The sequence below is a fragment of the Neomonachus schauinslandi genome, chromosome X (assembly GCF_002201575.2).
Source record: "Neomonachus schauinslandi chromosome X, ASM220157v2, whole genome shotgun sequence".
NCBI classification, from domain to species: Eukaryota; Metazoa; Chordata; class Mammalia; order Carnivora; family Phocidae; genus Neomonachus; species Neomonachus schauinslandi.
In genome coordinates this window covers 65468622-65488708 of record NC_058419.1, presented here as the reverse complement: position 1 = coordinate 65488708, position 20087 = coordinate 65468622, and the positions used below count along the sequence as shown (strand labels likewise).

Sequence of the window (20087 nt, the reverse complement as noted above, 5' to 3'; positions counted from 1 at the left end):
AAGAGAAGCTAGAAGACATTGGTACCCTTGAACTTCTTTCCCTTTCTGGGCCTTTGTTTTCCAGATTGTTAAGGGAGATGGCTGGGCTACAGGGTATCTAAGACCCCAACTATCTCTAGCATTCTATGATTCTATGAGTGCCCCCCTCTGAAGTATTAGAATATAAAGGGGTGCATGTATTTGATAGGGTGGGGGGAGATCATTTGAAGAAGTAAAGCGGGAAAAATTGCAGGCAGGCACTTCATTTGAGCCTACACATCCAGTAGTGTGTGCAAGATAAGGGAAGAGAGGGTGGGAAAACTTGTTAACAAAAGGTTTACTTTACTAAGGATAGTATTCAAGCAAGCCTGCATCACTAAAGGCTCCATGCTGTATAGCTGAAAGCCTACCAAGAACTGGGAATGAACTAACAAGACGTCAGGTGATTTATATTAACCACGTTTCTTTTTTCTTAAGTTTGGTTTTGTTTCCACTGAAATGTATTCAGCGGGCTAGACATAGTCTTCTACCTGCTTTGCTACTGGCACGTAAGGACAAGCAGCTACAGAAAAAAAAAATTATTACTATTTCACTCTTCTATTAGTTTTTTTTTTTTTTTTAAGATTTTATTTATTTGACAGAGAGAGACAGCGAGAGAGGGAACACATGCAGGGAGAGTGGGAGAGGGAGAAGCAGGCTTCCTGCGGAGCAGGGAGCCTGATGCGGGGCTTGATCCCAGGACCCTGGGATCATGACCTGAGCCGAAGGCAGAAGGCAGACGCTTAATGACTGAGCCACCCAGGCGCCCCTTCTATTAGTTTTTGTCACAAGATTTTTAAATAAAATCTACATCTCAAAAAGTATGCCGTATGTGTTGCGACATAAGACTCAATATATTAACAAATACTGTCTTACTATAAACTTCATCCAGACCAGACAAGTTAAACATTGGCTTAATTTGGGCTTTATAGCTATGAACAGAATGGGAAGTTATCATTAAAAGCTGACTTTACAGAAGCTGACTTATATTTACCTTGATGTTTTGTCAATGTATATAAACCAATCAGGCAACAAGGATATAAGAATCATTCTTAAATATGGTTTTTCATTTTCTGAGTTCCAGAGGCAGTAAGAAATCAGCTCTGGGAGTGCCTCTGGGCAAAAGATAAAGAAGGTTACAGCTGTGGAAGTGGTAATTAGAGCCCATTACAACTTGACTTATCTGCTTTGTCATTAAAATGCCTGCCAGACCGCTCATTTTTCTAAACAGAGGAAAAGAAAAGGTATACCTTAGTCTGTGAGAGCGTTAACCAAAGGCAAAGGATTTCTAATTCTGTTCACAAACTTACCGTGTAACCTAAGACAAACCCATTGCCTTTTGGCTTCAAATTGTGCTTTGCTCACAGTTAAACCCTAACTCTTGAAGCTGAAAGGGACCTCAGGAAATCACCTGGTCCAGGCTCCTGCCTCCAGGAAAGTTATTATAGTCCTATTTTCCAAATGAGATATAAAGACCCAAGTAACTTAAGTAATGTTTTCTGCCTCCTGAGTGCAATGGATTTTATTTTGTTCTTACTTTTATCTTAACTGTCACGCGGAGAATGTAATTATTCTCACTTTTTTCACAGATATGTTGTATACAGGTTAACACGTAATAACCACAAGGCACTTCGAAAATACCAAAGGAAACTTATAATATTAACAGATACTAGCACTTGGAATGGATGGGTCTTAAGAAAAACTAAAAGGAATGGATTTAGCCCTTTGAAGAATTAGCTTGAGGAAACAGAATTACACTCAGTTTAGTTAAATGGACCAAACTCACTTTCTGTATATACGTGTAAGGGTATAATTAGGAGTAATGAAAAATTAAGAACAGGAATGCCACTAAGGGTTTTATCATTAGGCTTGAGAGGGTGATCAAAAAGAGTAAGTGAAATTCTGCACATAAAACCAGAAGTCCTGAAGAAAGTTGACTCCTTGGGTAAGGGGTAGGAAGTAACAGTTTTTTTCTTGCAATTTAAGTTCAGTCTGATTTTTTTCCTTAAAGTTGTCTATAGTCTTGTCACTGAATGCCTGGATTCATTATCTTCCTGTCTCCAGTCTTTCTTCACTTTGCATCCTAAGCCAAATTATCTCTGCCCAAATCACCATCTTTATTGCTACTTTGAACACATCAACCACCTCACAAACCCTTGTTATCCTCTGTATTGAAATTATTCAGGATTTCAAGATCCTTCATTAATCCATTCCAATCTAGTCTCTTTCCCTATCCCTCTCTATCTTTATTCCTTTTAATACACTTTCTCTTCATGTACCTGAAACAAATTCCATCCTTGCATCTGATGTCATCTCTTCACCTTTCTGGAAAACGAACATGTATTTGATGTGAGGACTATACGGAGAGGGCGGAGTCTATAAAGAGGTAGAAGTCTCTGATCTGATATGATTAACTAAAGGAGACTGGAGCCAAATTCCCTCCCTTATGTTTCTACCAGGGAGAAAGTGAGGACAGAATGAATGGTGAGGTGAATTTGGAGGAGTGCTGCAGGGTAGAAATTGCTTGGAATATGTGGTAGTTCTGAGTATTAAAGAGGGCCTGCCATATTTTAGGATTGTCTCTTCCATTCCTTCAATTACAGCTTGATCTTCATTATCTTTAATTAAGGCCTCGATTTATACGCTGTCTTCCTTGGTGAACGTATGTAGTGGTCACTATCAGAAAGATCTCTCAAGTGAGGAGAGGAAGGGCGATTGCCTTAGTTAGCCAAGTAGGCACAATGGTGACAGGAAGGTTACTCCACAGAGAGAGTGGCAGTATATATTGTAAAGGAATTTTATGGTGGTACATACTCTGGGGAGTAAAACTCTTAGGTTGGGGGGGTGGGGCCATTCCATTATTGTATCCAACATGAGTAATGTGGGCAGAGTTTGGTTACCTAGCAGATATTGAGCTTAGAAACAATATATATTTTGGATTTTAAATTTTTATTCACCTCCATATAACAGCATATATAAAATGTTGCACAGACAAAAAGCATTTCTGAAATTTGGTAACTCCTTTGGGATTGGCACAGATTACAGACTTGAAAAAAAAATCCATGGTGGAGGAATTCTCATCTCTAAGGGTAGATTTGATGTGGAGATAGCTAAAAGTCACTTGAGACTAAGTCTGGTGAAGTAAGATGGGAATAATCTGAACATAATTTTTAGTGAAATGAGCATGTAAAAGAATGACCTAATTTACTGTTAGAATAAGTATCTATACCTTCACAACATGCCACCCTCAAAGGAAATAATGGTACTGAGATAGGTAAGTAATTATCTTAAAGTTTTGTTTGGGGCACAGATGTTAAGTATCTGATTTTGTGATAGAGGGAAAATGGGCATAGCTAAGGGAAGACTACAAAATATTCAGCTTCTTTGGAGGCCAGGTAATAAGGCTTCCATTAACCTGCTATGGCTTCAGGAGGGTAAGCAGCTTTTCTATCAAGTGTGGATTGGTAGTCCTGCTTGATTTAAATGAGTGATGCAGCTGTTGGGAAGCAGGAAATGGTGCTGGATTACAAAGAGACAACCAAAACTAACACAAACACACATAGGCTTCCTGGTATGTAAATTATTTTTGAGGTTAGAGATCTCCTTTTACAGAATTTAGTATATAACAGATTCAAAAACCAAACTTTTTGACCTCCCAATATTAAATAACTAAATGTGCAAAAGAATCACCATTAAATAGGACATCAAAAGCTATACATTTTCTATGAAACAATATGTGCACAGATCTTCAAAGCTGTGAAAATGCAATAAAGAGCACAACACATTTTGGTCACTTTATTAAATGACATTAAATAGTTTAAGTTTCAACTACTAAACAGCACTTTGAATGGTGAAAACACAGATAGTATTATTGTCATACTTGAATGCTTTTCTTTAAAAACACAATTCCAGTCCTTATATATATTACAAAACAGCCTTAAAGGAAGAAGTGACATCTTTTCTACAGTACTTAAGATACTCAATACGGAACTGAAAAGCAGTCTAACAGAAACAAAGGCAAGTCTTCACAGCTGTATGATTTCAGCAGCCAAAGCTGGATGATGGACTGAAACAGTACTATACAACTGGGACAAAACATATACAATATCACAATACTAAGCAAAAACGCTTTACACCCAAAGAAATAAAACAGGTTACAAAATATGAAGAATTTAGCAGGCAAAACTGTATTACAAGCAACATTTTAAATCGTCATTTTTTAAGCCATTGCAACTATTTAAAACATCTAAAACAAATATAAAAATGAGCCTTTTAGTATCTTATTGATGTGATTTTTTTCTTTAAATATTTGTTAAAGCTTGATGTTATACTCAAAGTACATATTATGTAGCTAAAATGTCAAGTGAGAAGAGTGTATGCAAAGTGGTCCAAGTTTTATTTCAAACTCTCTTAGTTCCAATTAATCCTTTCTATGTATTATTCCTTAAGTCATAGTTTCATCCATGGTGAAAAAGGTTTAGAAGGTTGCCTAAAATTTTTACATCCATGTCTTTGCACAAGTAATCAGACCACGTTGAAAATTCCCAGGTCTAGTAAATCAGGTTTAAGGTATTCTGGACTTACAGAAATACCAACTGACAACAGTTGGCCAGAGTGTACTGCCTTCAAATACTTATCTCATAAATCTTGTCTTTTTCATTTCTTCTGGAGTAAACACACATCCCCCCCACCATAATTAAGTAAATCTGATTATATGGCTGGCACAATATCCAAATATATGGAATTTGTTAGTGGTAACTCACCATGGTAAAGTGGGGGGGGAGGGGGGGTAAAAACAGAACCCACGAAACCCCAAAAATCCCGTATCACAAACCTAGTGCTCTTAGATGTTTACCACTAGTTCTTTCAAGATAAAAATGGAAATCTCTTAATCATCCAAATAACTCAAAACAGTTCTAGCTAATGTTAAACTCATTCTAATCCAGTGATACCTAGAGCAATTCCTCCACCCAACTTTCTTTTTTTATGAAATTCCTTAGCTATTTCCACTACCTGTTACAACACCACCTCAAAAATGGTTTTGCCATGTTGAGTTGACTCCCATAGTCTAACAATCTTTTTCTTCAAGAAATTCAAGCAACCAAATTGTACATGAATAAACTTACAGGTCATGTTTATAGGCCTGGATTAAAAAAACAATGCAATGATTTTCTAGTAAAACTTCAAAAAAGGGTATTAGATGAATTATTTTGATCAGAAAATTGCCTCACAGATCTAAACTAAAAACAAAATCGAACTTTGAAATGTGATTTATTTAAAATAACAGGGAAGTTGGGGGAAAAGAACATGATGATGACAGAAAAGAGGAAGAGCATAGAAGCCAGTGATCCTTATCTTTCAGAGGAATTATTTCACAATACTGACAGTCCTGGGAATTATTAAAGCACATTCCTCATGTGAACTTAAAAAGTCAGCAATGGTTCTGCCATTTTGATATTGTTTATAAAACAGGGTGTGACCCTACAACCACACCATCATCCTTAACCTCCTAAAATGCTAGAACTTGATTTTGTTAGTCCACATCCCACTGCCAGCAACAGGATGAAGCACTAGCACTGGCACCAAGCAGTTAAGAGATGTGCTTTATATCAGTGCCAGGAGAGAGAAAATTCATGTGTGGAAGATAATCCACAACCCTGAAATTTTACCAGTAATTATTTCAGCACATACAACTGAAAATAAAAAATGGCAGAAAGACTAAAGAAGAAAAAGGAATTCTCTTCTTAGGCTATACTTAAGGCTGTTTATACAATGCTAAGATAACTGCAAGACTCCTCCAAGTTTTAGAGCAGTAGTATTTGAGAATATTGCACACAATTCTGTGTCGAAGATAACCCTTAGTTTCTAACTTTCAGTCACGGAGATGATACAGCAGGAGCCCAGTTGCAGACTTCAGTCAAAAGAACATTAAAACCATTTCCATCATTTTAATAAAGAAATGGATTAAGTACAAAAGTATTTCGTAACTTGAGGAATCAACTCTAAGAACTCAGCTGTGTGTTTTTATATGTAAAGAACGAATATATAAATCTGTATTCTTTCCTAAATTCATTAATTTTATGACAATTTTATGGTTGCTAAAAGCAGGCATAAAAATTTAGAGAGGAAATCTGTGGAGTTGTTACTGTTATGGAAGGACTTGTTTTCACTGAAAACAATTTGAAATATCTTCTGTACTCAATGTGTGTAAGAAGATTCTAGGCAACATCACTGACAAAAGTCAGGAAAAAATGGTATGCCCTATTAAAAAAATTAAAACTAATATGGAAGATTGGCATTTAAGGGGACCAAACTATTTATACAGTTGAGTTCTGTTAAGTCATTGATTCCTAAAAAAATAAAAGATCTTTCTATGATTTTAACAATCCTTTTAAGCTTTTAGTGCAAAATCACATTGATTTCCCTTGGGAAGGTCCTGGATTTTTGCTTCTCATTGGGGGTGGTGCACGCTGTAAGGGTGGTGGCTGCATACCACCAGCTACTGACTGATACATTCCTCTCATATCAATTTGCTGGTAGTTAGAAGGATTCATGATTAAATTTGGAGGCTTTGGCATCATGAGGTGACCCAGTGTTGCTTGCTGATAAGTCATTTGTTGTTGTTGCTGCTGATTGTACTGCTGCTGGAGCCTTCGGTTCATAAGTATTCGCTGAACGCAGCTGATTAACTAAAGAGAGAAAAGGGAGCTGTTACAAGTGCATGACCTGTCTCAAAGAGGTAAGTATCAAGTTTTAAGTTAAAATCAATTTGTTAAGGGTGTACCATACCAAAAGGAAAACACATTATTGTTATCACCATTACTAATTTGAGGCATTCACAGGACCATTACTGTAGAAACCACTTAGTAACACCATTTAGGGCTAAATTCTCTTAATGACTTGACTATTGTATTGCAAGCAGCATTTAGTTTAGTTGCCATAGTAACCTGTCCCGCACAATGATTAGTTTCAAGTATTAGTTACAGCACTTTTTGTCAAATCTCATTTCTTCTTCATTCTTTTAAACATTTCACATAATGACAAACATTTTTAGTGACAAACACCAAAGGGAAAAAACACTTGTAGTGGGAATAATTCCTACCTGGAGTGTCTTAAATTTCCTAAGAGAATTTAAAATCAATAATTCTACAGTGCTACGTAAAATTCATGCCACAGAAACTGATTCCCTGGAGTCAAGAGTTGAAATTTCCCAGTGAAAGGCAGATGGCTGGCAAACAACTATGATGGGAAAAATGGAATATGCTAGTCTTTTAAAGAATTATGTAATTAAGTAGGAACCTGTGACATATATAATCTATAGCTCCACTTTTTTTTACTCTCAAATTAAATATATTAAAAAGTATACTTAAATTGTTTAAAAATGGTAAATACGGTAAAAGTCTGGCAAAAATTTTTTAGATGTCCAGAATACACAAAAAAATAAAATTATGTGGACGAGATATGTTTCCTGACAAAATTTCTTCCAGGAAAAATGACCAGTCATCCATCCATATGAAGGAAAGATGATTATTGACACAGATGTCACACAAACCCATTATTATAAATTCAAGAAAATTGGACATAACTTAGAGATAGTCGAACTCTTACCATCTGTTGTTTTGTCAATACATCATTGTAGATTGCTTCTCTTCGTTTAACATCAAGCTCCTGGCTGGCTTGTCTACTTAATGCTAACGCCTGTACTTGGGCCTCTGAGAGATTCATGTTTTCCTTCCACTAAAAGAAAAAGGTTCCATTTACTTCTTATTGCAGTAGAATTGAGGACAAATAATTAAGGTACTCAAAAATATTCAGGATTTTAAAAAGGCTCCCCCCCCCCTTTCCTTTATTCTTTTCTAAAGAAAACAAGGATGTAAAAGCAGGGTACTGAGTTAACCACTGTCGTACAAGGTTTGGCTATCTCTGGAATGAAACTACTTGGATTTAATTTGTGTAACTGATAAAATATGTTTAAGTAAACAACACATACATTTCTCTGACTGACTGATTTCCCAATCATTTGGGATATTACCCATTTCTCTTTTGGGCCAACATTTAAGCAAAAATGCTGAATTACAGCTTAGCACTATTATCCAGTTTACTAGTATTTTACTATTGCAAATCAAGTTAGAAGAATTATGTGGTTTTCCCCACAGAAGGAGTGAGGCAAACAACAATTACAAATAAAAACAAAAGGGCTAGAGGGGGAACACGACAGAAATATCAAGTTGGAGTAAGATAACTGCCTATTAACTTACTACAGCTGAAATTATATCTTCAAGAGGCTGAATCCTCACTGCTGTCACACTGTTTGTTGCTTCCACAACTTTTTCTCTTCCTTGATTAATGAGGTCCTAGAAGAATGCAAGAAATGTTATATAGGACATATAAAACACACATGGTTATAAAGTATAGGGATCCTTCCTTTTGCCAATTTATAGCACTTGGTTTTAAAACTCTTCAAATAATTGAAAAGCAGCAAAATGCAGCATCAATAACGTGGGTAAAACTTATCAGTGAGGGTCTTGTTAGGAAGATAAAAGTTTGGGTTTGCACCAATAGTTTATCAATTTAAATGACTCCATAAGTGCATTTTCAAAAGGAAACCACAGATTCAATTAAGTTACTACATAATTGGTATAATAAAACCTAATCTTTCTTATTTAATTCATAATTGATTCTAGTTTCAAATAACTTACTTCATAATACTGGACATTAGCATATACTTAATGCTGCACCTACATTGCATCAGAATATAAATGTATTTATCCTATTTTCAAACATTAAGCAAGTTAATTTGTTTATTCAAAATATTTTATAACTAAGAAAGTGCTATTTCCCTAGCCAGTCAACTGCCCTATTGTTCCTTAATTAAAATAATTCAAAGAACATTAATTCAAGGCCGAATTCTCTTGTGCTCTGAACAAACCACATTTTCCTATACTATGATGGTTCAAAAAGGTCAACAAATAAAAGAAAAATTTCTTGGTCTATTCAGAGGTAATCTTTTGGAGAATGTGATATTCCTGCATAGGGAACCCTCAACAACAGGGTACTTGAAATTGCCTTTAATTCAAGTTAAACTACTTTTGTACTTCACAACTTACCTCCAGCTGTTGATTACTCATTGCTGACAGGGCTCCCAAATTGAAAGGAATATAAGGAGTTTGAGAGTTGAAACTGACAGGGGGTAAATTGGTCCCAGTTGGTATGTTGAAACGCATGGTCAGTCCCTAAAAACAAAAAATTATGCACTTTCCACATTGTGATTTAAAACTTGAAATTCTACATCACCTACTGGTTTAGAAAAGAATCCACATTCTCAGATCTAAGAAATTATTAACACTCTTCCACACACAAACAAAACATCCTTTTCACCCGAAACCAAGATCTTATTACACAGAAAGCTTTAACCCCTAAAGGTGTATTCTTTTTTCTGAAAATTCCCACAGAATGGGGCAACTCAGAGAATTCTAATGAGACTCCTAACATCACATTAACGTTAAAGAAGCTTGGTACAATGAGTTAAGAGTTTAAAAAGAATTCAGGTATTAGGATAAAGTTTCCCATGCTTAGGCACATTTTTGCTCAAGTGGGTTGGTGTTTAAAACAGACATGGAACTATTTTAAAGTTGCTGTTGGAGACTGACATTAAAGTCCAATAATGGAATATTTTTGTGTTCTGACATTCAGTCAAAATTTTGATTTCATGGTACACATGTCAAAGAAACATTTGCTCCTACCTCCAAACTCTAAGCTCCTGTATGTCTGTTACTAGAGTGACGGTGTTGACGGGAGTTAAGTGATGCTAAATATACAGCTTCCCACTAATATCTCAATTCAGCAAGTGCTAAGCAGAACTGGGCTTACCACTCTTTAAGTGGAAACTATTTTCTTCTTTCCCTTCCTCCTACTCTACCACCAAAGGTAACCAAAGCCTATAAACAGACTCATATTTCGGGACTCTGTTCCTAAAGACTCCCTATTATTATTACCTGTTCCAAATGTGACCCTTTTCTTACTCACTGCTCTTTCAAATGACTAACACAAAAACCAAAACCAAAAAGCATTTTGAATGAACTACCTTCTTCTCTGCTTCATACTCAGCCCAAGCTGCTTTTCTTTCTTCTTCAGTCAACTCTTCTTCTTCTTTGTGGTCCAAAAGAGAATCATGTTCATGATATCCTACAATGTGTTCTTTATGTATTTGAAGAAGTTCTGCAAGTATGGTGTCCTGTTTAGAGGGGTTGAAGTAACAGAGAATTATTTTTTTCTCTCTGGATCCTATCTCCATAGTTCTTTGGTCTATTGTCAGACTAGAAACTAGACACTGGCTGCTACACATATTTCTGATATATATGATATAAATTACTTAGAAAACAGTCACAATACATGCAACACCAGCCTCTTCTGTAAGAACTTCCTATATAACAATGTTTATATAAGCATGTTTTAGGCGTTCACAATGTTTTAAATGTGGGGTTTTTTTTGAGGTTTTTTCCTCTTTTTTCTAATTTTTCATGTACATTTTGTTTTGTATTTGTTCTGAGTTGATTATAAATGCTAATATAAGTCTGCTTAAATCAGAGATTACATTGGATGCTTGTGCTAAAAATCATGGCTACTACTGTTTATACATATTTATCTTTATTTCTTTCACAATCACTTTGGCCACCAGCCACTATACTAATGAAAAGCAAATCTAAATTAATCTAAACAGCTACAGGACAGTTTCACTAGAACATACAGTCCTTATATTTCAATTGTAGAAAGGTCAATTATAAATTACATTGTAAAGATGCATGGGTCAAATTTAAACTGATATATACTGTATCATTTTATTGTCACAGTGGGTTTTTTTTTAAGTCATAGTGTCTTAAGTCAGTCTTTTAAGGTTAAAAAAATTTAAAAGCTAAAAATTGGGATCATTTATATACTTAGTAAGAACAACCAAACTCCTGCTCTGTGTAATTACGATTATGAGAGAGAGACAAAGAAAGATTGGGAGTAGGGGGTTAAAGTGAACCACAGATATGTTACTTGCTAATAAAAAATTAAAATACTCACAAGTTGTTTATTAAGAAATCACACATGAAAACCTGGATATATAAAAGGCAAATTAACTCACTTTACAAAAGGATTTTTCATAGCCTCTAACAGCAAGTTCTCTTAGAACACACTTTCTAAATTCAGTGTGAATCTAGTGAAGGAACATAAATAACAGAGCAAAGGAAAGGTTGCAGAGGTATAAGTACATTAAATTTAAATTTACTCTACATCTAGTAATGCTTAATGCCTTCCTAAGTTTTAGCATAGACAAATCCCACACTTGAAAATAATTGTCTTTACATCTTCGTCCACCCCCAGAGTATTACAACACATGGTAGGAACTCAAATGTCTGTTAAATAACTCAAGATGAAAAATTCAAATCATGAGGCCCTAAGATTTTTTCTGTACAATAGGAAATGCTGACACTAATTCCAAATAATCAGAATATTTGGTATCATTTAAACAACTTTTTATCTTGCTACCCTAATAAATATTTGAAATAATTATTTCATCATTCCATGAGATAAAAGGAATTGATTTCATTAATGAATACAGCTGTAATTGAGATTTTATACTTCATTCTGACATGATACGTTATTTCTTTTGTTGGAAACCGAAAACATTAGAGGCCACACATAGGGGAGGGCTCAAGAAAGCCTAATGGTGGAATACATAAATGCTAACAGGTTTCGTTCTTTTGAAACACTAGCTAAACATTTCTCTTCTATACCAGTGTAGAAATCTGTCATCAAAGCTGACTTCCCATGCCTATGCCATATAAAAGAGGTTTATCATCAGTAAACAGATCTCCAAAGTTCACAGTTACTGACCAGGTAGGCAGGGAGACAGGCCATTATGAATTAAATTCTATTAAAAGATAATGCTTCTTCAGATGTATGTCTCCCATGCGCACCCCCAAACTATGACTCAAGAGAGAGGTATATAATAAAACCAGATACACTGACTTATATTGTTAGCAAGTGACCATGCCAAATACAATTAGAAAAGTCAGCTATTCTACAGAATACCAAATAAATTACAAGGTAGAAATGTTCTATGGATAGTCCCTAATTTTACTTCTGCCTAGCAATAAGTGATGTTCTTAACCATAGTCAAAAATAACTTCATTTCTCTAAGAAAGCAACCTAAGGTGGGGGGTGGGAGGGATGGGATGGCTGGGTGATAGACACTGGGGAGGGTATGTGCTATGGTGAGCGCTGTGAATTGTGTAAGACTGTTGAATCACAGACCTGTACCTCTGAAGCAAATACATTATATGTTTAAAAAAAGAAGAAGAAGATAGTAGGAAGGGAAAAATGAAGGGGGGAAAACGGAGGGGGAGACAAACCATGAGAGACTATGGACTCTGAGAAACAAACTGAGGGTTCTAGAGGGCGGGGGGGTGGGGGATGGGTTAGCCTGGTGATGGGTATTAAAGAGGGCACGTATTGAATGAAGCACTGGGTGTTATACGCAAACAATGAATCATGGAACACTACATCAAAAACTAATGATGTAATGTATGGTGATTAACATAATAAAATAAAATTAAAAAAAAAAAAAAGAAAGAAAGCAACCTAAGGGAAAGACCAAGAGAATTGTGTACTAGGAACTGATTTACTTTCAGCTGTGCCACTGATTCTCTCTGTAACAATGAATAATAATTTAGTCTAGCTATAACTGTCAGTTGAACAAAATGAAATCCTATCCATTCACATGTATAACAGGATGATATGAGAATAAGCAGAAATAGATGAAACACCCAAATCTTTGGAAATAAATCTTATGTCAATTAAGTGCAGTGTTTATTTCTCAATTATAAACACCAGAGTTCATATATTAATTACTCTTTTATGGTTAGAGAGAAAGCCTTTCCAGAGATTGCATGTATGCAATGTGCATGTGCAGGCACGCACACACACTCTCATTTATACCCTTTAAAATATGTCTGAACTATCAGGGAGTTTTATCAAGTCAGTCCTTATCATCCCATAATTTCAAAGTCCAAACTCATCACCTTGGAATTGATAGAAACCCATGCCCAGAGAGGCAAAGTAACCTGTTCCAATCACACAGCTCAGACTAGCTGGGACTAGAAGCTGAATATTCTGACTTCTTTCCAGTGATCATTCTATCACACTGTAAAGAATGTTTTCTTGAGGCATAGTTCCTCCATTTCCCAGATCTGTTCTCAAATAAAAAACACTACCCTGAAGGATTTTGAGGTGGGAGAAACCTAAGTATGTCTATTTTTTCCCTCACTTTTAACACTTTTGTACTTTTTGAAGTTTTTTAAAAAAAAATGCTAATTTTTTAATAAAGGAAAATATAAAAACTGAAGCAAACACAATTCTCAGACACAAACCTGTAAAAAACCAGTTCATGCTTAGCTTAAACCTGACATGAACTATTTTACCATTTTCATCTTCAGGAGATACTCATTTTAGGAAACACCACTTCCAAAACATTTTAATGTCTTCTCCCCACCAATTTCAGATTTAAGATCTATCCTCTTAAGTTAAACATGATTGCTTTATTAAGGTCAGATTATGGTAGAGGCTCAGCCTCTGTCCATGCAATAACTTTCCTTTGACCCACAGTCAACTAAAATGCCAACAAGTCAGAGGAAAAGTGCATGTGACTTTATTTTGTATCATTAAAAATTTTTGGACCCTTTTCCTAAAACATTAGCTCCCTCCTAACATCAAACCAAATAACCATTCAAATTGTTTCTACTGGCTGCAGATGCTCCCTTCTTTTCAAAGAACTTTAAAAAAAATTTAAGGAAACAATGCTAATTTCCTATTATAAAACCTAGAGATAACTAATGGCACCATCTGTCATATATTTCTCCACACATTTACACTTTACACTCATACTCACAGATGCTTTTACATAAAAATGGGATTGTACTATAGCCAAACTGTGGAAAGAGCTGAGATGCCCTTCAACAGATGAATGGAGAAAGAAGATGTGGTCCATATATACAATGGAATATTACTCAGCCATCAGAAAGGATGAATACCCAACTTTTACATCAACATGGATGGGACTGGAGATTATGCTAAGTGAAATAAGTCAAGCAGAGAAAGTTAATTATCATACGGTTTCACTTATTTGTAGAACATAAGGAATAGCATGGAGGTCATTAGGAGAAGGAAGGGAAAAATGAAGGGGGGAAATCGGAGGGAGACGAATCATGAGAGACTATGGACTCTGAGAAACAAACTGAAGGTTTTAGAGGGGAGGTGGGTGGGGGGATGGGTTAGCCAGGTGATGGGTATTATGGAGGGCACATACTGCACGGAGCACTGCGTGTTATACGAAAATAATGAATCTTGGATCACTACATCAAAAACTAATGATGTATTGTATGGTGACTGACAATAAAATAAAATTAAAAAAAATTTTTTTTTAAATGGGATTGTACTATAGTTTTGAAACCACTTTTCTGAATTAGTATCTTTCCATGGACAGCATTTTACATCAAATACAAACTATCATTTTTAATGGCTGTAAGGTGCTTACAAATTATACAGATAAACCTTATAATCTACTTAATTATTCTTCTATTTAAGGGTTTATTAATACTTAGGCCACTTCCAGTTCTTCATTATTACTAAATCTGCAACAAAATAGGTTAACGGACAAATTTTAGTGTACTTCAACTACTTGTTCATACAATAACTATGCCAATAATATTCAAGGACTTAAGTATGTTTACCACAATCTTCATTTTAACAAAGAAAAGACACTATATGTGTTAACTGACTTTTATAGGAACAAGATTCATTTACATAGTTCAGAAGCAGGAGGGCAAAAATCTTTCTTTCCTGTAGAGTGCTGTGTGAGACACAAATAACAGAAAGAAGATACAGAATTTCTGATATATACTGTTTCTACATCTTTGTAAATTAATTGTAGCATACTGTTAATACAAGAAACAGATGATGAGATTAAGACAGCAAAAAAAAACGTGTAACAGGATTCTCAGAATATTTCTTTGGGAAAAACAGTTTTGCAAAGTCTAGAGCAAATTATGTAAGTTAATAAAGAAAAATTTCATCTCAATATACAACACAATCGGTGGAAAGGTTTTTTGTTTCTTCTCTTTGAAGCATGCATTTATTAGTTGCTATAGCAACACTATTATTGAAAACAATACTGAAACAGAATCTATAATCACTAGGCCAACAGTCGTGAAAATGAGGTTTAAATTATATCCAAATGTGTACCTTTTCTTTGTCTAAATTTTATTTTTCCTTCAGTAAGTGAAAAAGCTTACAAGCTGGGGAAAAGCATGGTCTATATTCTAGTTAAGAGCTACATTAGTTTAAGCTTTAAAAATGACTAGTTTAATTAATGAAACAAAATTAATGATAAATTAAAAGTTTAAGTTCATTTACTTATAAGTTTAAAGTATTTGGCAAGCTGACAAAAATTCCCATCTAGTCAATCCTGAAATTCAACCTTGAAAATAAAATTTTTAAAAACAATCAAGTCTTTGCCTGAGGGTAGGGGTGCGGGTTTGCCATGTTTCAAAATATTTTGCTTGCCATCACTTTGAATTTGAATTCTATAATCTCTGGAAATAAAATGCCACTGGAATACTTAAGTGCCACAGGACCCACTCAAAAAGCTATGAAAAAATTCCTTTTATTACTTCAATAAGTCTAGATTTTTAGTAAAGAGACTTAATATTCCTGGTGAAAAAAAAAAAAGTTTTTACTTTCAAATTTGAAGGCTGTTTTTTCCCAAACCACACTGGAAAAAAAATAAAAGCAACATACTTGATAAGTAACTAGAGAGATACTGAATAAAGTTCACATACCACCTCATATCAGATTTTTAGATCAAGAGCACATACTTTTGCCAAAGAGCATTTATAAACATATCTAGATTCCCAAATTATAGGTAAAAGTAAGGTAGTGGTAACTACAAAACTTGTCACTTTCAAGGAAGGAAAAGGCAGGTCTACCACACTGACTTTGGTGGAAGGTAAAAGCCAAAGTCTCCTTTGATCAGAAGAATGTTTTCTACTCAATTTAACATTCAAGGAACTAGAAAGTATACTTAGCATTTAACCTTTAAAAATTTGTTATCCATTATAATTACTACATAAGCCACATATCATTCACTGTTGAGGTCAAGAGTGTCAGTCAAGATTTTATATGACTAATGACTTTCTAGAGGTTGCAGCTTTCCAAGTAGAGCCTGAATTGGAACTGGATTCTCATGCTATACAATGTGGAGTTCATATTATCTCTTTATTTCATAAACACTGTTAACATCCTCTAACTCAACTATAGGTATGCTAATAAAAAGGATATAAATAGAAGACATATGAAATAGGAATGAAAGCAGATATTTAGCAGTTCAAATTACATTTTAAAGAAAGAAAACATTAAAAAGGTAAAGTAATAAGAACAAAATACATAAATAAGGCCATCTAGTGATTCTTATATTGACCAAATCTCTCATGCAATTTATATTCCTTTAAGGGTCCAAAGTAATGAATATGATGTAAAAATCTTGGTTATGAAAACATCAGTAACTGAAGAGACAGAAGGAGGCATTCACCTACTTAATTCACCCAGAAGTATCACAGCCTACATTTTCCACTATTCCTAAAATGTTACAAGACATTTGAATCAGCCAACCTAACCATTCAAGTAACATACTTTAGGATATTAATATACAGATACTGTGGCACTCAAGTACCTTATATTAATTCAGGATCACTGATCATTCCAACATATTAGTTATGTCCTTCTGAACTCCCCTAAATGAAAATGGAAAACAGTGAAAGGACAACAGACAATTTCATGACCAGACTGTTTGAAATATAAACACCAATATAATTTTGCTGATCTGATAAAAAGACCTGTGTCAGCCTTTTGAATTTCAGAGGAAAATTTAATGGCAAGACTTAGTTTAAATTTCATTATATATATATATATATATATATATATATATATATACACACACACATTATATATATATATATATATAATGTAAATTGGGAGACTTTATGTATAGTGGTTAAGATCACAGGCTCTAGGGGCGCCTGGGTGGCTCAGTTGGTTAAGCGACTGCCTTCGGCTCAGGTCATGATCCTGGAGTCCCGGGATCGAGTCCCGCATCGGGCTCCCTGCTTGGCAGGGAGTCTGCTTCTCCCTCTGACCCTCCCCCCTCTCATGTGCTCTCTCTCTCTAATAAATAAATAAATAAAATCTTTAAAAAAAAAAAGATCACAGGCTCTAGAGTACTGCTATCCAACAGAACTCTGGGCAATGATGGAAATGTTCTGTCTGTGCTGTCCAATGGGAGCTACATGTGACTTCTAAGCACCTGAAATGTTACTAGTGCGACTGAGGAACTAAAAGTTTAATTTAATACATTTAAATGCAAATGTAAATAACCACATGTAGCCAGCTCTTGTATGGGACAGTGCAGACCTACAGTCTTACTGGGTTTAAATCCTAGTTCTAACACTTATTGGCCCTATGTCCTTGAGTGAGTCATCTCTCTGAATCTCAGTCTCCTGGTCTGTAAAATCAGCCTAATAAGTATCTACTTCACAAGATCTACTGTGGAGATTAAATATTACACATGAAGTGCTTAAGCACTGTGCCAGGTTTATGATGACCTTTGCATTGCTAAATCTGATGGTCAATTCTCAGACCTGATCCTGTTGATCCACCAGCAACATCTGATAGAATTTAATCCTTCTCTTGACCAAAATATTTTCTTCTCTTGGTCAGCTAACTGGAAGAATTCTACTGGTGTTCTTTACTACTTTCTCTTACTTCCAACACCTTTTCTAAAAGTCTAAAGCACGCCCCCCCACTTTAAAAAACAATGTATTACTGTACAGAGAGAGTTTTACACTTTAACCAAGTTTTTCTAATGAAAAATTCAGATGTTTGATAGGAAAGATTGTTGGGTATCAGAATTGTCCTAGAAAATCCTAGATATATGGTTGTCATAGAAGGACCAGTGAGTTATTACCTGTTCTGCGAATGTATATATGTTAAAAAAATTTTTTGCTGATGTTTAAAGGATACCTCTCATTGCCTAAAATGAGAGCATGATAAGCCAGAGCACTTTATTTATGTTAAAGTCAATTTGTTGCTCTTATTTTACTAGAGATTGAGGCAGAGAGAGCAAGTGATTTGTTAGTAAATTTTTTTGTGTTTATGTAAAGATAAATGGCCTTGTTTGACTTTTTTCTTTCTCTTTTTGAATTCTAACTTTGCCATTTAAAGTTCGGTGATCTCTTGGAACCAATTCCCTTACTACAAAGGGATAATACCATCAGTAACTCATGGAGTTATTGTAAGAATTAAATAAGAGAGTGTATTTAAAGGAACATAGCACAAGCACTCAGTATGTATTACTCCTTTTGCTTCACACTTTGCCTTATCCTGTATTTTTAAAAAATATTAATGTCTTTTTATACATTATCTATAAAACATTCTTGCCAGAAATATCTGCCATGAATTTAATCAAGCCTTTGGGTCTAATTTCCAGTTTATAGAATATGTAAGAGATGGAAGTTCAAACATACCACCAGGAAATAAATCAAGAATGGAGAGAGGATGAGTGCACTAAATTAAAAGGAATAGAAAAATGAAATACAACAATCAAATACAGTGTGTGTACCTTGAACGGAACCTGATTTGAACAAAGAAGCTATAAAAGACATTTTCAAGACAACTGGAGTAATTTGAATACAGGTATGGTATTAAATGATGTTGGGAAATTAAGTTATTAATTTTATGGAATAGTGGTTATAGAAGGAATGCCTATTTTTTGAAATGTCTTTATATTTTAGAGATTTATACTGAAATATTTACAAGTGAAGTATAATCTTATAATTTAAATATATACATATAATTTGGGGCACCTGGGTAGCTCAGCTGGTTAAGCATTTGACTCTTGATTTTGGCTGAGGTCATGATCTCAGGGTCATGAGATCGTGCCCTACATCGGGCTCTGCACTCAGCAAGGAGCCTGCTTAAGATTCACTCTCTCTCCCTCTGCCCCTCTCCCCACCCCACTCACACTCTCTCTAAAAAATAAATACATAATTTATAAAAATATAACTTAAAATATTTCAGAAAAATAGAGGAGGCAAATGTGGCAAAATATTAGCAATTACTAAAACTAGGTGATGGGTGTATGAGTATCCATTATATTTTTCTAGTTTGAAAATTTTCAAAACAGGAAAAAATTTTAAATTAACCATTTTTTCCTTATTTTCTTAGCAATAATGGAGACAGATAACACTAGACAATGTGACAGAATTCTGGGACAGCACAAAGTCTGAAAGATGTGTCAATATTCTTTTTACCCCTAGTTAGCTCTATATTTAACCTATCAAAAACAGTTTTCTAAAGCTGGGATCTGAATTCAAGTCACCTCTCCATAGATTTTTTTTTTTAAAGCTAAACTGAATGCATAATTGCATGCTAACACTGTTCTAAGAACTTTACACAGAGTATCTAATTTTCATAGTAACTCTATGAAGTACATACTGTTATTATCACCATATAACTGATGAGATTTCTAAGACCATGAATCAGCATGGGCTGCTGGCTCCCCCCACCACAATCAACCCACGGAAACTACAGAAAGGAAAAAGAAACATAAATTCCAGGAACTTACAGGCAAACACACATGCAAACACACACACACAACACACACACATACCATCCCTAGTGTGACAACAAACTGGCACCATATGCCATTTGAAGCAGAGTTACTGAAAAAATGTACCAATAATTCAAAATAAGCATTTCAGGAAATAAGGAAAGGTATTGCAAATATGAGATTCAAACAAAAATTATCTAAAAAGAGCCAAAATGAAATATTAGAGATAAGAAATAATCACTAAAATAAATAACTCAATGGATAATATAAAAAGCAGAAGAGATATAGCTAAAAAATAGTGAGCTAGGAGATCAGAATGAGGCAAAATAAAAGCTGTAAGATATGGAAGCTAAAAGCAGAAGGT

General features: G+C 34.8%; 1 protein-coding gene across 1 annotated transcript in view; it reads right to left on the bottom strand.

The window, feature by feature from the left end:
• Positions 1-2944: 2944 nt before the first annotated feature.
• The window catches only part of ATRX (ATRX chromatin remodeler), a 319976-nt gene continuing 302833 nt past the window's right edge, over positions 2945-20087 (bottom strand). Inside the window, exons 31-35 of the mRNA XM_021678803.2 lie at positions 10103-10252; positions 9126-9251; positions 8277-8372; positions 7627-7755; positions 2945-6707 (exon numbers count right to left, since the gene is read on the bottom strand). Of these exons, the coding sequence (XP_021534478.1) occupies positions 6429-6707; positions 7627-7755; positions 8277-8372; positions 9126-9251; positions 10103-10252 (780 nt within the window). The 3' untranslated portion in view covers positions 2945-6428. The remainder of the gene's footprint in view (positions 6708-7626; positions 7756-8276; positions 8373-9125; positions 9252-10102; positions 10253-20087) is intronic.